General features: G+C 43.9%; 1 protein-coding gene across 1 annotated transcript; it reads left to right on the top strand.

Annotated features, from left to right (window-relative positions):
- The first annotated feature begins 1,409 nt into the window (after positions 1 to 1,409).
- On the top strand, positions 1,410 to 15,537 carry LOC114362755 (oxysterol-binding protein-related protein 1). The gene is made up of 16 exons (XM_028318272.1): positions 1,410 to 1,536; positions 2,545 to 2,637; positions 2,750 to 2,819; positions 3,652 to 3,846; positions 4,322 to 4,359; positions 6,001 to 6,145; positions 6,840 to 6,985; positions 7,567 to 7,773; positions 8,001 to 8,121; positions 8,478 to 8,617; positions 9,020 to 9,130; positions 10,458 to 10,550; positions 10,657 to 10,726; positions 11,215 to 11,334; positions 12,170 to 12,347; positions 15,444 to 15,537. Exons 2-16 carry the CDS (start codon positions 2,611 to 2,613, stop codon positions 15,460 to 15,462), a joined length of 1,680 nt encoding a protein of 559 aa, XP_028174073.1. The 5' UTR covers positions 1,410 to 1,536; positions 2,545 to 2,610; the 3' UTR covers positions 15,463 to 15,537.
- Positions 15,538 to 17,367: the final 1,830 nt, after the last annotated feature.

The following is a 17,367-nucleotide window of genomic DNA, read 5'->3' as shown; positions in this document are numbered from 1 at the left end:
TCCCGCGACAAGCACGTTCAAACTTATGCATCCCCACTTCCCACCAATATTGGCACCATTTAAAAGCCTAGTTCTAAACTTCATTTCATTAAAGGAAAGGTTTTTACCCCAAAAATGTGTCTGTAGAAGAATCCAGAGTAACTTTTTCAAACAATAGGTAGTTACGCTTGAGCCAACTTTTATGGCTATAAAACTGTTAAGTTGGGATTAGTCGCTATCCATCTGTTAAAGAGGACACGTGAGATCATTATTTGGTTTTATAACCATAAAAATTGGTCTAATTGATCCCAGAGGTGAGCCCAAAGTGAAGTATTTTTTCAAGTATCATTTATTGTATAATGTTAATCGTTTATAATCGTTTATTAAGAAATTAAATGTGTTTTTCTTAAGGTATATTTATTGGGCTTTCAAATAACACCAATATTGTTGGGGCACCATGATTGTGTCAGTAGAAACGAGTTTTCCTGTAAAACGTAGGTGGGCCGATTTTTGTGATGACCAGTATATTATGTAATTTCTGTTACAGGCTCAATGCAAGACGCGCTGACCGCAGCGACCAATAGCCTGGCGTTGCTGGAAACGCAACTGCGGGAGTGTTCCGCCATTTTGACGGCACTGGACAAGAGCGTGTCGGTCGGAAACTCGCTGCACCACTCTGCGTATATGGTGAGAAATATTTGATATAGACTCGTATTCTGAATTAAGCTAAATTAGAATTATACAAGTGGCCGCAACAAGCAGCAGTGTTGAAAATGTAGTGAAGCTTGTCCCTTTGAAATAGTTTTATCTGTAGTTCAAACATCGATTTCAGACTGAGACATACTGGGATTCGATATATTTGTAGGCTCGTATTTAAAACAATCTAAATTAGATTCATAACCAAGTGGCAGAAACAAGCTACAGTGTTGAAAATGTAATGAAGCTTGTCCCTTTGAAATAGTTTTATCTGTAGTTCAAACATCGATTTCAGACTGAGACATACTGGGATTAAGAATAGAATAGAATAACGTTTATTTTGCTGCCACATGAATACACATACATACATAAAACGGTCAACATTACAAAACCAGTCAAAAGAATGATAATTAAAATTAATCAGGAGCGTTACTTAGGCGGCGTTGCAGCAGCAAAAAGGTCCCCGTCTCAGCTTGTGTCAAGTGCATACCACATGACGCTGATTTTCAGACGGCGGCTGTGGTCTGAGGATTCAATATTTAAGTCCTTGTCGCGAAATTAGAAAACCATCATGAACTGCAATTAAAACACTCCAGAAGAATGTAAGAAAAGAAAAACACCCTTGCTAAAAATGACATATTTCCTAATGAATTTTGATATTTATGCCCCAAGCATACGGTTCAATATCGAGTATGGTTTCCATTTGTACGATCAACGTGCTTTCGAAAGTAATGTCAATGTGTTCTGCAGCGCTTCCAACATGCTTGCGGCTCTGGCGCTGAAGCGCTGGCAGCGCTGCGCCATTGCGCCGCGCTTGTCGCGCAGGCGCGTGACGCCGACGCCGCTCGCCTCAACAGAGAGGTAATAATATAAAAAACTATAGTCTGGTCCGGGAGCACGTAGAATTTTGGCCAATGACCCCAAGCTACCCATCCTTATCGCTCGCGCGCAATTATATTGCTGTCGCGACTGTGCGACGGGCGCCCGCAGTGAGTGTGCGAGCCAGACTATACATTTATTTTCTTTATTTACTCAGTAATATAGTATTTGTTTGCGTAGTAGTACGTAAACGTTCATGTTAAACACGGTTTGTTCATTACGCTGATTCACTTACTCAAAAGTACCATGAGATATTTATTTATCCATTGATCCATATTGATACAATATTCATTGAACTGCGAAAGAGTTAACCCAAGTTTTGATAAGCTACCCAGATAGGAATGCCTTTAGAGGTAAACATTAGTTCTAAGTGTATTGATAGTAGTAGCACAGAATAATAATAAGTACTACGTACAGAAGTTTTACTTCGCGAAGGTATTTAAAAAATGTATGCTCAATGTCATTAACAATATGGTGTAATTTAGCTTGTCTCAAGAGTCAAGCAAGTTTGTCAGAAGTTTTGTTGACAAACGTCAGTGATCGGTACTGCGCCGAAGCTATAGGGCTGACTTCGGTAAAATGATGTGACGTGAGGTGCCAATCTGCAGAAAATGGCGGAGGAAATACATGATTTAGCATGAATTATCATGAATAATATTAACTACTTATTTACCTTGAGGCGTGTCTTGAGGCAACTTAAAAAAGTACATTCTGTGTTTTTATTATTATTTAGGCAGTTAAATACTGCACAGTATTTAGTACACCATTTTCTTTATTTTTTTCCATCATACACAAGAATACGCGTGCGTGAGTCAATGTTCGCTCGTATGTGACGCCTTGTCGAATAGTACTCTTGTAGGGGGCAATCGTGCGTGTTTTGTTTTCGATGTAAACTCGCGGAGATGAACAGGCCTGGTAGTAGTGGTAACTTATCTGATCGTTTAATCGTTGACTTGACTGTAAGATAATTAAAAAACATCTGTGTCGCAGATCGAACGCAATCGAGTATTAGAAGAGGCTTTAGCGGCCCTCGCGCGGACACACCATGCCTTGGAAATGTCCGTGGCTGAAGAACTCACCAAGGTAATTGAAATTTTAACATTTGCTTTGGGTGATAGTAACGGATGGGTCAGTTTAACATGTATTTTCAGGTAATCGTCAGAAGTTACTGTAAAATTGTTTTTATTTTTCGTAGAGCAAAAGGAAGAAAAAGTCATCTATGGCGCAGAATGACTCCAAAGAAAACTTCTTCGACGTATTTGAAGGTATATTTTTTATAACATTATTAACTATCGCACTTAGTTACCATATTTTAGTGTAAACATACCTACACCATTTCACTTACGTAAAATCTGAAAAAATCTCAGAGCTTATATTTTTAGCGTGCCAATAAGTGCTAATGAACTGTCAAATAGACGCAAAAAACGGTTCTGTTTGACGTGACGGCGACGGCATCTCGAATCTTTATCACAGTGTTGCTGCTAGTGAATCTCGCTCGCTCAGTTCTTTGTGGCTCTATTCCGCTATTTATACATGGTGTGGTATGTAAAACAACGCCCGTCTCAGGAGTATACACGAGACTGATGTTAAAAAAATATAAAAAATATATTTTAAATTTTCATGGAAAAATCCAGCGGCGGCCGCATGTGCTCGGTGGTGTAGCGGGGCACGCAGAGGTGATGCGGGCGGTAACAAGCGCCGTCTCGAAAGTTTTAGGAGATGTTTGAACAACATTTTTTTAGTAATAAAGCCCGGTCTCTGAGCACGTAGAATTTTGTCCAATGACCCCAAGCTACCCATCCTTATCGCTCGCGCGTAATTATGTTGCTGTTGCGCTCGCACACTCACTGCGGGCGCCCGTCGCACAGTCGCGACAGCAATATAATTAGTATAATTCCGCGCGAGCGATAAGAATGGGTAGCTTGGGGTCAATGGACAAAATTCTACGTGCTCAGCGACCAAATTATAGTTAAAATTTTATTTATATTTTTCCTGTCATTATTACACTAGACAATGTGTACTACCACCCCTGAGTGAGTTTTACAAAACCACACCCGGTATAAACTTTATGGTTCTCAAACAAGTTGTTTCCTCCAGGGTCGGACTCGGACGACGACACGCTGGTGACGGCAGGGCTGTCGAGCCCGCTGGGCGCGCTGAGCCCGTGGGGCAGCAGCCCTGACCTCACGCGCCGCACGCCCGTCGGCAGCCCGGCCGGTACGTCACAGCGGGACTGTTCCCACCTCTCGCTCCCACCTAAAGCCCCGTCCGAGCTACCCATCCTTATCGCTCGTGCGTAATTATGTTGCTGTCGCGCTCGCACACTCACTGCGGGCACCCGTCGCACAGTCGCGACAGCAATATAATTACGCGCGAGCGATAAGGCTACCCATCCTTGGGGTCATCGGACAAAATTCTACGTGCTCGCAGACCAGACTATAGTGTCCTGCAGGTCGCACTCGGACGACACGCTGGTGACGGCGTTGACGAGACTGTTCCCACCTCTAGTTCCGACCTAGTGTCCCACCAGGCTCCGACGACGACGACACGCTGGTGACGGCGTTGACGAGACTGTTCCCACCTCTAGTTCCGACCTAGTGTCCCACCAGGCTCCGACGACAACGACACGCTGGTGACGGCGTTGACGAGACTGTTCCCACCTCTAGTTCCTACCTAGTGTCCCACCAGGCTCCGACGACGACGACACGCTGGTGACAGCGTTGACGAGACTCTTCCCACCTCTAGTTCCTACCTAGTGTTCCACCAGGCTCCGACGACGACACGTCAGTGACGGCGGGCCTGACTGTACCACGATTCATCATCATCATCATCTCAACCATAGGACGTCCACTGCTGAACATAGGCCTCCCCCAATGCTTTCCATGTTTGGTTGGTAGCGACCTGCGTCCAGCGCCTTCCTGCTACCTTTACGATGTCGTCGGTCCCACGTTCCACGCTCACTATAGGCCTTATACAGAAGCTCAAGGTTGCACATCGTGCTATGGAAAGGGCTATGCACGGTGTTTCTTTACGAGATCGAGTCAGAAATGAGGAGATCCGTAAACGAACTAAAGTCGTTGACCATCATCAGTACCACGCATAAAGTTATCTTTTAGTCTGCGGGCACGAAACTGGCGACGCGACGGTGGAGCGGCAGCGATGTATATGTTACGGTCAAAGTGATAAATGTGAAAATTATGAATAATCGCCGGTTATTATGAATAATTACCGCATGATTTGGTAAATATGATTAATATGAGATCATTTATGTGTGTATAAAACTAAATAGGCGGCATAGGGGTGGCCCAAGGGCCACCCCCGCCGCACCTTAACCTATTTTTCACTTTAAATCAAAACATTATGTTATGGGCATCATGGAAAAGTAATATTATGCAAGAAACATTCCAAACTCATTATGCCAAATTATATTAATATGATATCAAAACGTTCAAAAATTTTGGCTGTACAAGAGCACGTACACCAGATGTTGTTCTCTTTTATGATATTTGTTAGTACTAAGGTTGAATGATTAAATAATCACTGTTAAATGTTATTAATTTATCACTTTTACCGCGACTGTCGGTAATTATTCATAATTTTCAATTTATCACATTAACCGTAACATATACAACAACATGATAGTATATTATGGAGCGGGCGATCGCAANTGACTTTGCTGAAAAATGAATGAATTTCATCCCCACTCCTCTGTTTTTTTGACTTGACTTGGCTAATTTCCGCGCAGTGTAAAAGCAGCATAGTATTTATCACCAAGGTATCCAAGTGGCAAGTACAGTAGATACTAACTTCCGTACTACCAATTTTGTTTTGAGAAATTATTAAGGTAAAAGACCCGACCATGAGATGTGTTATGTAGATGTCCTGAATATTGCGAGTACTAAAAAAAATCTAGACTATAAATCCTTCTTTTTCTTTTTTAATACATAATTTGATACCTGTTAGAGTATAAAGGCACTTTATAAGTTCAATTTTAATGCAATTTAAAGAGAAAAAAATAAAGACTGACTGATTATAATAACACTAGCTGTGCCCGCGACTTCGTCCGCGTGGAATAATGACTTTGGGTAGGCACTTTTATTAATTTAGTCTAATTATTTTACAAATAGCTTTTGCCCGCGAGTTCGTCCGTGGAGAAGTCGAAAACGTTCTCATACGATTATTTTTAAATGTTTTAACTTTATTATCTAAANGCTGCTTCTTCTCAGCACTAGCCAATATATTGTCCCGAAGCAGTGGTAGGGTTAATACTTAATATTGGGACGTGCAAAAGTGCTTTTTAAAAGCCTATTTGCAAAAATAAATTAGTTTTATGAGTTTTTTTTAAATGCGAGCCCTAGCCCTTAATTACAGAACTTCGAATGCGAGCTGGAACGAACAATGAAAATGAGTCACAAAATGTATATTTTCAATTTTGTTTTCCCTCAGCTAAGCGGCCCCAACCCCCCAAACATCAACTGCGTGGACGCGCAAGGCAACTCGTGCCTGCACTGCGCCGCGTATAGAGGCCATACGCGACTCGCCGTGCTCTTGCTGCAGAATGGCGTCGATACCACGCTCAGGAACAACTGCGGTGAGTGGATTATAAGATAAAAGATGATATTTGATCTTTACTCAAGTGGAATTCGTCACACATGAATATTAAAAAGTTGTCCTTACTTACTCGTCATAAGATATGATTGACCATGTTAAGGTTTCATAGACCTTTTGGATTTGATGCCAGAGAACAATGTTTTGAGTCTTATAACTTGTGGAGTCTTCAACTAAGAAGAGTAGGAGGCGCAACCTTCTCTGGAAATTCGACATCCCTCCGTTGCAAACCGGGAAACCCATGGCGGTACCTTATTCTTATAAGATGTATGAACAGTAAGCTATTTAACCTTTAATGATGGTTTCAATAGATGCCTGGCTCTACGTATGTTGCAGTAATAGGAAAGTACAAAAAGCTACTTCAATTCTTCAACAGTAATGTTCAATTTTATCCACAGGCCAGTTAGACAACATTGTTAGAGATCTCCTAAGATAACGACGTGCGCAAAATTCTCAACGTGCGGCCGGTTTAGCTGCTACTTACAGCCGTACTAAAAGCTGCCTTAATACTGTAGTGATAATATTCAATTTTGTCTACAGGCCAGTTAGCCATAGAGATATCCAAAGACAACGACGTGCGCGAAGTTCTCAACGTGAGGCCTATGTAACTGCTGCTATTTACAGCCGTACTAAAAGCTACCTTATACTGTAGTGATAAAGTACAATTTTGTCTACAGGCCAGTTAGCCATAGAGATATCCAAAGACAACGACGTGCGGGAAGTTCTCAACGTGAGGCCGGTGCAGAGGTTGCAGCGCACAGCAGCCCGGTTTGAGGGCCCGCTGCTCAAGCGATCACGGTTCCTCGGTTGGCGACCGGTCTGGGTGAGAAAAGCAGTTTTAAAGCTAATAATCTTTAGGTTCAAATTGGTTTGGCAAACATAATGCGGATTGCTGACGTAATAATGTAAAACTGCTGACGTATAAAGACGTAATAATTTGACAAACATTTTTTTCATCCATCATCATCATTTCAGCCACAGGACAGATAGATCTCCTCCAATGATTTTAAATTGACCGGTTGATAGCGGTCTGCATTCAGCATTCTGCCATATTGATTCCAATTTCAATTACATACCTACTACAAATATCGCAGTCAACTCTTTTAGGTGACGAATGTTCACCGATTGGGAGAGCAACCGATCAATGCTTTGTTTTATTTACATTGGGCCCAGTGGGTCTAGACAAAGTGCAAATTATAATCGCAAACCAGTCGAAAAGTGGTCGAAAAGCGCCTTTTTGTATGGAGTTTTGACGGATTCGATTTTCGATTCGATCAAAAAGTGCGTTTTGTCTAGGGGGGCAGGTAACTTATAGTTATTTGGAACATTCACTTATAAGTCACTTCTCCGGTTATTTTTAATTTTACGCCAAGCTGATTTCAACCCTATTCCCTTACCACACAGGCGGTTCTCCAACGCGGAGTGCTCCTCTACTACGGTTCCCGAGCCGAAGGCGCCAGGGAAGGCGGTCGCTGCCGAAGCCGCAGCTACTTAGACGGAGCCAAGCTGACCGCGCCGGATACCGAACCCGCGCTCATCGTGATCAGCCTCAGCGACGGAGACACGCACCGCCTCGCCGTGCAGGGGGAAAACATCACTGCTGCTAGACAGGTTGACGTCAGTTTATATTGCAAGTTGCTGACGGTACGAGACGGAGCCAAGCTGACTCGTGATCATTCAGCTGATCACTTTAATAAGTGACCTACGCAGTAACTGACCAATGCTGTTACTGGTCTATGAATTGAATATTCACCAAATAAGTTTAACGCGAATGTAATTATTTGCCTAAGAATGAAGTGTTCAACGCAAAGTTATTCACTTATCATTTTCTTTTCTAGTCATGGATAACGGCATTCAACGAGCACATCGCGTATTCAGGCCACTACCTGTGGGCCGGCGCCTCGCCCGACGCGGCCCGTGAGGCCACGGAAGATCTGGAAGATGAGTGCAAACCTTTAGGTAAGCTTTATTTCAATTAGGATATGGTGCAAAATGCATGAGTAGCATTGGAGATTTTGTAAACGGCACTTTGATATCTGGTAAAATAATAAATAGGTTTAGAAACCCTTTTTTACCACATAAATGTTAGGTATTCCAAATTTCTCGCTTCTTCTACTTTGAATTTCCACTCACATAATTTTTCTTCAAAATTCAGTTATGTTGTCTATCACATTGACATAATGGTTGCATTATGTCAATGTCACTTCTGTAAAGGAGTAAATCCCAGGAGCAGCCAAAATATGTTTTTTATAGTCCCGTGTTTTTAACCGTTCCCACACGTAGCTAGATGTCAAAGATTATAATTTATGTTACAGGCTCAATGCAAGACGCGCTGACCGCAGCGACCAATAGCCTGGCCTTGCTGGAAACGCAACTGCGGGAGTGTTCCGCCATTTTGACGGCACTGGACAAGAGCGTGTCGGTCGGAAATTCGCTGCACCACTCAGCGTATATGGTGAGAAATATTTGATATAGACTCGTATGCTGAAATAAGCTAAATTAGAATTATACAAGTAGCCGCAACAAGCTACAGTGTTGAAAATGTAGTGAAGCTTGTCCCTTTGAAATAGTTTTATCTGTAGTTCACTTAACACCAGGTGCGATTGCGGTCAAATACCTGTCTTGTCTTGCATAAAAAAAAAGATTTAGATAGGATTCGATATTTTAAGTCCTTTTCGCGAAATTGAATAACCATCATGAACTGCAATTAAAATATTCCAGAAGAATGTAAGAAAAGAAAAACATACTACCTAATAAATTTTGATATTTATGCCCCAAGCATACGGTTCAATATCGAGTATGGTTTCCATTTGTACGATCAACGTGCTTTCGAAAGTAATGTCGATGTGTTCTGCAGCGCTTCCAACATGCTTGCGGTTCCGGCGCTGAAGCGCTGGCAGCGCTGCGCCATTGCGCCGCACTAGTTGCACAGGCGCGTGACGCCGACGCCGCTCGTCTCAACAGGGAGGTAATGATTTCATTTTTTCTTTCTTTGCATATCTAAATATATAAAAGGAGAAACTGACTGACTGACATATCAACGCACAGCCTAAACGGCTAAACGTAGGCACTTGAAATTTGGAAGGGACGTAGCTTAGGTACCGTAGAGGTGCACTAAGAAAGGAATTCCCGAAATTCTCACGGTAACGGGAGTTAGCGGGAAAAAACATTTGTATGAAAAAATCTAAACCGCTTAAGATAGACGCTTGAAATTTGGCATGCAGGTACCTTAGTAAACTTAAAGCTTAGTTACAACAGGATATTGCAAAATTCCCACGGGAACGTGAGTTAGCGGGAAAAAACATTTGTATGAAAAAATCTAAACCGCGTAAGATAGATGAAGGGGGTAAAACGGGATCCACGCGTACGAAGTCGCGGGCGGCCGCTAGTAATGATATATTTGCGTATTTTCATATTATGATGCGATACACCGAATCCGTACACGTTAGACAAGGTCTGTAGGCTTATTCACGTAACAAAACTTCAACGACAACAAAACACTGAGTTACGATCCTATCGAGTAATCTTTCTATCAAAAATGACCCTTGTGAATACGGATTTAGAACTGTTTTTCAATGAGACGACGTAACAAAACTTCAATGACAAGAAATCGCTGAGTTGCGATCCTACTGAGTAATCGTTCTATCAAAATGACCCTTGTGGATTAGGCCACAGGTGTATGCCCGGTGGCCGCGCTGTGTATTTTTTTTATCCACAACGAGAAAGCTTTTGGCTTGTATCTCACCTGATGGTAAGTAAGTAAGATGATCAGGCCAAAGGTGGAAGCGAGCTTCAATTTCGTCAACTTAATTCACTGTGCTGTGTGTGTTGACTCACTTTCGCAAAATTTTTGGGTCGTTGCCACGCTGTAGCGCAATTTTCTGTTTTGTCATCGACCTGGCACAGGGAGCTACGTTATTATTTGCTGTATTACCCATCTCCAATGCCCTGTGCAAGCGCATCACCTAGCTCCATGCAAAATGTCATGTTTCTTCGTTCGTCACAGCTGGTTTTGACAGATTTTACCTTTTTTTGGTTGGCAGCATTGATGCCATAGGCAATATAGTCTAATCAAGTCATTTTGAGTAAAACTAGTCGCGGGAAGATTCGAAAAAACAATAGAAGACTTTAAAGAATATGTACAAAAAATTGCACAGTGGGCCGTTACGACTAAAACATTATTACAAAGCTGTGACTGACAGAGGTATTTTATTTTGTGCAAAATTTTGTACGCGGGTTCTTAGGAGGTAGTAGCTTTAAAGGATTGTTAGTAAAAAATGGTATTTGTGTCGCAGATTGAACGCAACCGAGTATTAGAAGAGGCTTTAGCGGCCCTCGCGCGGACACACCATGCCTTAGAAATGTCTGTGGCTGAAGAACTCACCAAGGTAATCGAATTTTTTATTATTAATTTTCAGGATGGGGGTCAATTTTGCATGTATTGCTAATGGTAAATGTCAGAATGTATTGTAAAAATTGTTTTTTTATTTGTAGAGCAAAAGGAAGAAAAAGTCATCTATGGCACAGAATGACTCCAAAGAAAACTTCTTCGACGTATTTGAAGGTATTTAACTTTTTCAAATGCATAAATTAATTTTAAAAAAATCCGATACAAAAAAATATATAATCTAATATTGTAAAAACATCAACACCTTGTAGTGTTTTCACACTTTTCATTTTGAAAATTACTTGTGTGTGTTCTCAACTAGCATCGACCCTCACTATGAGGGTGTGACGCAGTGTATCGAACAAGCAAACTCACAAACCTCGTAGTGTCGATCACTTTTAAGGTGGTTGAACACAATACTGCAGCGGCAGCGATACCGCCACCTTCTCCCTTGGATTTGTAAAGCCGCCGTACTAAGACTAGCCACCGCCGCCGCGGCGTTGTGTGTTAGGTTCCATAACTTCCATATAAATCCAGAGGCGTCATCGCAGGTCGTGTGAAACAATCCTTAAGCTCTTGCTACGAACACAGCGCTTCAAAAAAGGAGCTCGTGTGAACAGTGCAAAGTGCCAGACTATGGCTATTAAAATGCTGTCTTCCTTTAGGTTCCGACTCGGACGACGACACGCTGGTGACGGCGGGGCTGTCGAGCCCGCTGGGCGCGCTCAGCCCGTGGGGCAGCAGCCCTGACCTCACGCGCCACACGCCCGTCGGCAGCCCGGCCGGTACGTCACAGCGGGACTGTTCCCACCTCTCGCTCCCACCTAAAGCCCCATCCGAGCTACCCATCCTTATCGCTCGTGCGTAATTATGTTGCTGCGATAAGGATGGGAAGCTTGGGGTCATCGGACAAAATTCTACGTGCTCGCAGACCAGACTATAGTGTCCTGCAGGTCGCACTCCGACGACACGCTGGTGACGGCGGGGCCTCATGCGCCGGTCGCCTTTCGGCAGCCCGGCTAGTACGTCACAGCGGGACTGTTCCCACCTCTCGCTCCCACCTAGTGTCCTGCAGGTCGCACTATGACGACATCCTGGTGACGGCGGGGCAGACGGATTTGCAGCGTGACAAACGCGGTTACCGACAATTTCGTATTACATGTGACAGCAGATGTCTGCCTTCACATTGTAAAAACGCCGTTACCGCACTATACAAAATCACACAGGCACAGCGACTACGCCGACTTAGTCTCCATAGGAGGACGACGCTTTCAACGTTTCAGCCAAATGACGTTCAATACGATATAAGTCTCTTTAAAGGATTTCCACAACAACTGATCCTACGCTCCCGCATCCAGGTGCTTCCCACGATCAATAGGTCGTTGGCCTCTGTAATTTGCCAGACGCAAGAAGAAAACTTTAGCCTGCACTCGTATGGCATTATAATTCTTGCAATTCACGAAGCCGAGTGAGCTTCACATGTGTGGTGGCTCGCTTTTAAAAAGTTTCAATTGACAATTACACTATCGTTATGTGCATGTACACGTACACACACAAGTAAAGCTCACTCGTCTTCGTAAATTGCAACAACTATACTTAAAAAAATATTTTTGACATCAGGTGACGTAACCCCAACTAACGAGGCCCGCGGCTTCCCTCGTCGAGCGTCGGTGTCATCGGGCTCCCCGCAGTCGCTGCATACAGCCGTGAGCCCGGCCAGCTCGCGCGGCACGCTGGTGTCGCAGGGCGGACACGTGTACCGCAACGCGCGGCCCTACAGCAAGGCCGCCAAGCTCAGGTGAGTGACTACCAGTGTAGTCCAGGTCGGGCGTCGGTTCATCGGGCTCCCCGCAGTCGCTGCATACAGCCGTGAGCCCGGCCAGCTCGCGCGGCACGCTGGTGTCGCAGGGCGGACACGTGTACCGCAACGCGCGGCCCTACAGCAAGGCCGCCAAGCTCAGGTGAGTGACTACCAGTGTAGTCCAGGTCGGGCGTCGGTTCATCGGGCTCCCCGCAGTCGCTGCATACAGCCGTGAGCCCGGCCAGCTCGCGCGGCACGCTGGTGTCGCAGGGCGGACACGTGTACCGCAACGCGCGGCCCTACAGCAAGGCCGCCAAGCTCAGGTGAGTGACTACCAGTGTAGTCCAGGTCGGGCGTCGGTTCATCGGGCTCCCCGCAGTCGCTGCATACAGCCGTGAGCCCGGCCAGCTCGCGCGGCACGCTGGTGTCGCAGGGCGGACACGTGTACCGCAACGCGCGGCCCTACAGCAAGGCCGCCAAGCTCAGGTGAGTGACTACCAGTGTAGTCCAGGTCGGGCGTCGGTTCATCGGGCTCCCCGCAGTCGCTGCATACAGCCGTGAGCCCGGCCAGCTCGCGCGGCACGCTGGTGTCGCAGGGCGGACACGTGTACCGCAACGCGCGGCCCTACAGCAAGGCCGCCAAGCTCAGGTGAGTGACTACCAGTGTAGTCCAGGTCGGGCGTCGGTTCATCGGGCTCCCCGCAGTCGCTGCATACAGCCGTGAGCCCGGCCAGCTCGCGCGGCACGCTGGTGTCGCAGGGCGGACACGTGTACCGCAACGCGCGGCCCTACAGCAAGGCCGCCAAGCTCAGGTGAGTCTCTAAAGAATGCCATTGACAATCATCATCATCATTTCAGCCACAGGACGTCCACTGCTGGACATAGTTTGTAGTTTAGATTTATTGGTACAATACAATACAAATACAAATAATTTATTGAATTGTGTGTATGTTTTACATACAGTAACATTTACACTTGTATACCTTAACTAATACAGAAACAAAAAACAAACGGTGAAAATTTTTGCTGACTACCGTCAACACCGACAATATCACTCATACGTCAATTCAACGGAGCAGCGGTCGGGCGTCATAGAAAAACGAGCGTTAATAGTAATGCTGAACGGGTCATAATGGCATGTCACCGACACATGCCGACGGCCAGCATTGACCACTAAAACTAGGCCTAGGCCTCCCCCAAACATAGGCCTCCCCCAATGACTTCCACATCGCACGGTTGGTGCGTTGACAATGCTACTGTTTAATCTGTTACCGGGCTTTATGGCCACCCAAAGTAGCAAGCTCAGGTGGCCGAGGAATGCCATTGACAATCATCATCATCATTTCAGCCATAGGCCTTCCCCAATGACTTCCACATTGCATGGTAGGTGCTGTTTAATCTGAGGCCGCGTAACACCGGCTTTATGGCCACCCAAAGTGGCGTCGTATTGGCGTGACACATTCGCAGAGAAACGTCCGGTCCTATAGCAAGGCCAATAAGCTCAGGTGAGTGTATCGTGGCAGTTTACACGCTTCGAGTCATTGGCTTGTGACACCGGCTTTATGGGCACCCAAAGTAGCATCGTATTGTCGTGACACACTCGCAGAGAAACGCCAGACCTACAGCAAGGCCACCAAGCTGAGGTANGACATAGGCCCCCCCCTATGACTTCCACATCGCACGGTTGGTGCGTTGACAGTGCTACTGATTAATCTGTGACTGTTTGACACGGGCTTTATGGCCACCCAGTGGCGTCGTATTGACGTGACACAGAGAAACGTCCGGCCTTATAAGGCCGGCCGAATTACTATAGCAAGTCTACCAAACTGAGACAGTTTAGACGCTTAGAATTAATGACTTGTGACACCGGCTTTATGGCCACCCAAAGTAGCGTCGTATTGGCGTGACACATTCGCAGAGAAACGTCCGGTCCTATAGCAAGGCCACTAAGCTCAGGTGAGTGTATCGTGGCAGTTTACACGCTTCGAGTCATTGGCTTGTGACACCGGCTTTATGGGCACCCAAAGTAGCGTCGTATTGTCGTGACACACTCGCAGAGAAACGCCTGACCACCAAAGGCCACCAAGCTGAGGTGTGTGCAAGTAGCTGTCAGGCTTTAGACTTTAGATTGTGACGGTGTGTCACCGGCTGTATGGGTCCTAAAGTGACGTTGCATTGGCGCGACACAGAAGATTACGCGCCTTTACATCAAGACAACTAAGCTGAAGTGAGTGTACAGTGGCAGCTGTCAAGGTGGGTGTCACCGGCTCTATGGACCCGCAATGACGTATCATTGTTGATGTATCAATCACACAAATGAACGCGCGCTTCGTCAGAAAGGCTACTAAGCTGAGGTGAGCGTATGGATAGCTGTCAAGGTTGGTGTCACCGGCTCTATGGGCTCACACATGATGCACAGGAGAACGCCTCCATGATATGAGCGTGTGATACCAAAGAATGCGCGCCGCTACAGGAAGGCCATCCAGCTGAGGCGAGCGTCAGAGCATGAGTGTCTGAGAAACGCGTGAGCGGCGTGACTCAAGCGAACGTCAGTCGCGCTCGCATTCGTCCAAGACAGTCCCACATAACGCGTACGTGAGCGGTGTCTATGTGTGCATAGCTCGAGCGCGCTTAGTATGAAGTTTACCTTCTGTCCTGTTTTGTGTTTATAGCAAGGCTACTAAGCTGAGGTGAGCTTGTATGTGGCAGCTATCAGTCTCCATGTAGGCCGTGTAACTCGCGCCTCTACAGCAAAATTACAAACCTGAAGGAATTTGGTTTCCAATAGTGAATACGTTACGAAACATTAAAGATCCTTACGGTGATGAATTTATCTATGAATCATTCTATTATTAACAACTGAAATGAAATGGATTAATTCGAACGGAAAAATAATTTCACAAATTATTGTGAAACCACTTTTAAATCTACGAGGATTCGTCCATGTTGTTTTCACTGATTAGATAATCTATCCTTTTTAAACATTATCTCTTGCATGGTTGGTTATGCCTCCTTTTTATTTTTGTATCTTATTTTTTTAGTTATCCTTTTATTTTTACGTTATTAAAATGCCCCAATTTATTTTTGTTTCAGTTCTCAGTGGTCACTTTAGGCGATTGTATAGGGTCAGTATGGGTTCGCCAAATTATGCACAATTTCTGCACAATATACGAAATACATAAAGTTTAAAATAGCATAGCACAAACTTTATATTTTTTTATAATACATGGATGAAAGAGACAACGCTCTACAAAAGTTTAGCTTTTGGATATCGGTGTCTCTCTCAAGCATGTGTCAGTAGAATTATTGTGTGCTGTACATTTAGAATGATGCTAGAAAGTCAGCAACTTGCTGCGAAAAGAAGTTGTGGTTTTGTATAATTTTCTTAATGATTAACGACTTAAAAATGGTATCATAAATCTATGGAACATTAAATCTAATCAAACAAGAATCTCAGAAACTTATTTATTTGGTATTTATAGCAGTCAAAATTGAGGAGTCTGCAGTATTTACAAGCAAAAGTATTTTAGTCAAAACTAAAAATTATAAAAGATGCATTTTACATAGCCTCGGATGTACAAAATTGTGATCGTATTGTTTTGTCTTTTTTGTTATTATTTAATTTTGTGTTACAAGTGACTTGATTGTATTTGACTTCTTATTCAAAATCTAAGTGCTTGCTTAGATTTTTCTTTAGTTTATACTTATTTGAGTATAATTATTACTTTTTTCTTTTTATTTCATCTTTCATTCCACTATTAATGGAACCAACATTATTATATGCATTTATGTATAAAAAATAATTTAGTATTAAAATAGTAATAGACTATTAAAAATGGTGAGATCTTGATAAAGGAAAAAGGAAACGAAGTACCTGAGATGAGTGCGCACGTAACTGATTGTGATAATTATGATTTTATATGATTGTATATCATTTTATTCTAGAATTAGAATTTTTGTTGGCAAATATCCGCCATAGCTCAAATTAGCGTCAAATAGTTCATGACACCTAAAGTGGACAAAAAGTTGATAATACAACCTTATTCCGTTGGAACAAAGACGTGGTGCGAACTTTTTGGCTTCTTTGGCTGGGTACTCACCTGCCGTTACTCACAGTGCTGCCTGCAGCACGTAACGTAGCATGTAACGTTACCAACCTTCCAAGAGAGTACGGCTCGTCCACGGTCATCGCGTATCTGGCTGCGAGCTCCTGAATCCTACTGCGAGCCGCCTTTGTGCTCGCAGTGAATACCGCCACTCGGCGGGTCGCTACGATCTCCCTGCGAACCACGCGCGAGCAGCTCGCAGCGGGCTCGTGCCTATGTACTCACTTGACGCAGTATCTGATATATTACATGCTACACGGCTAGATGAGGTTACTCATGCTTTTGGGTGTCACGAACTATTAAATTTGACGCTGAATGACCACGCCTTAAATTTTTTCCTTCTTTTGGGCCAGTTCTCTGTTTAACAAGGGATACAATATGGACACAGTATGCGAACAAAACGTATAAGATATGCGTATTGGAGTTATAATAAGAGAAAGGCGAGTTCCCAGTTGTATGGTTGTGACGGACATTTGCCATTATTACAAACATATTGTAAGTAGAATTTGACTTTAATTTCGTTTATGTATAAATAAATGCATTTTAATTTATTTTTTGTTTTTATTATTTTCGATGTTCGTCATTTATTTTGTAGATACTGATTTTAGTTTTGTCAATATAAATTTTTTCGTGATGTGAAAACTATTTGGCCCCAAATTCGATAACATTTCGCATGTTGCGTTCAACTTGCCACTCAGTTCTAAGCCTTATGTAAGTTGTAATAGGTGTGATGTTGCAACAAAATTATGTAGTTTGATGTGCTGTCGAATTATTAAACCCGAATTTAATATTTCATACGCTTTGAATATGGAACCGCCTAGATTCCACGTTCATAATACAGGGTGTGTGTGACCCTTGAAAGGTTCAACTTAGTAAATACGCGTTCTAGTCTCCTTTAAGTGACCTGCTTA

Source organism: Ostrinia furnacalis, unplaced genomic scaffold (assembly GCF_004193835.3).
Source record: "Ostrinia furnacalis isolate ACB-3 unplaced genomic scaffold, ASM419383v2 OfSCF6703, whole genome shotgun sequence".
NCBI lineage: Eukaryota > Metazoa > Arthropoda > Insecta > Lepidoptera > Crambidae > Ostrinia > Ostrinia furnacalis.
The sequence above is the reverse complement of the archived record's forward strand: the minus strand, read 5'-3'. Positions and strand labels throughout refer to the sequence as shown.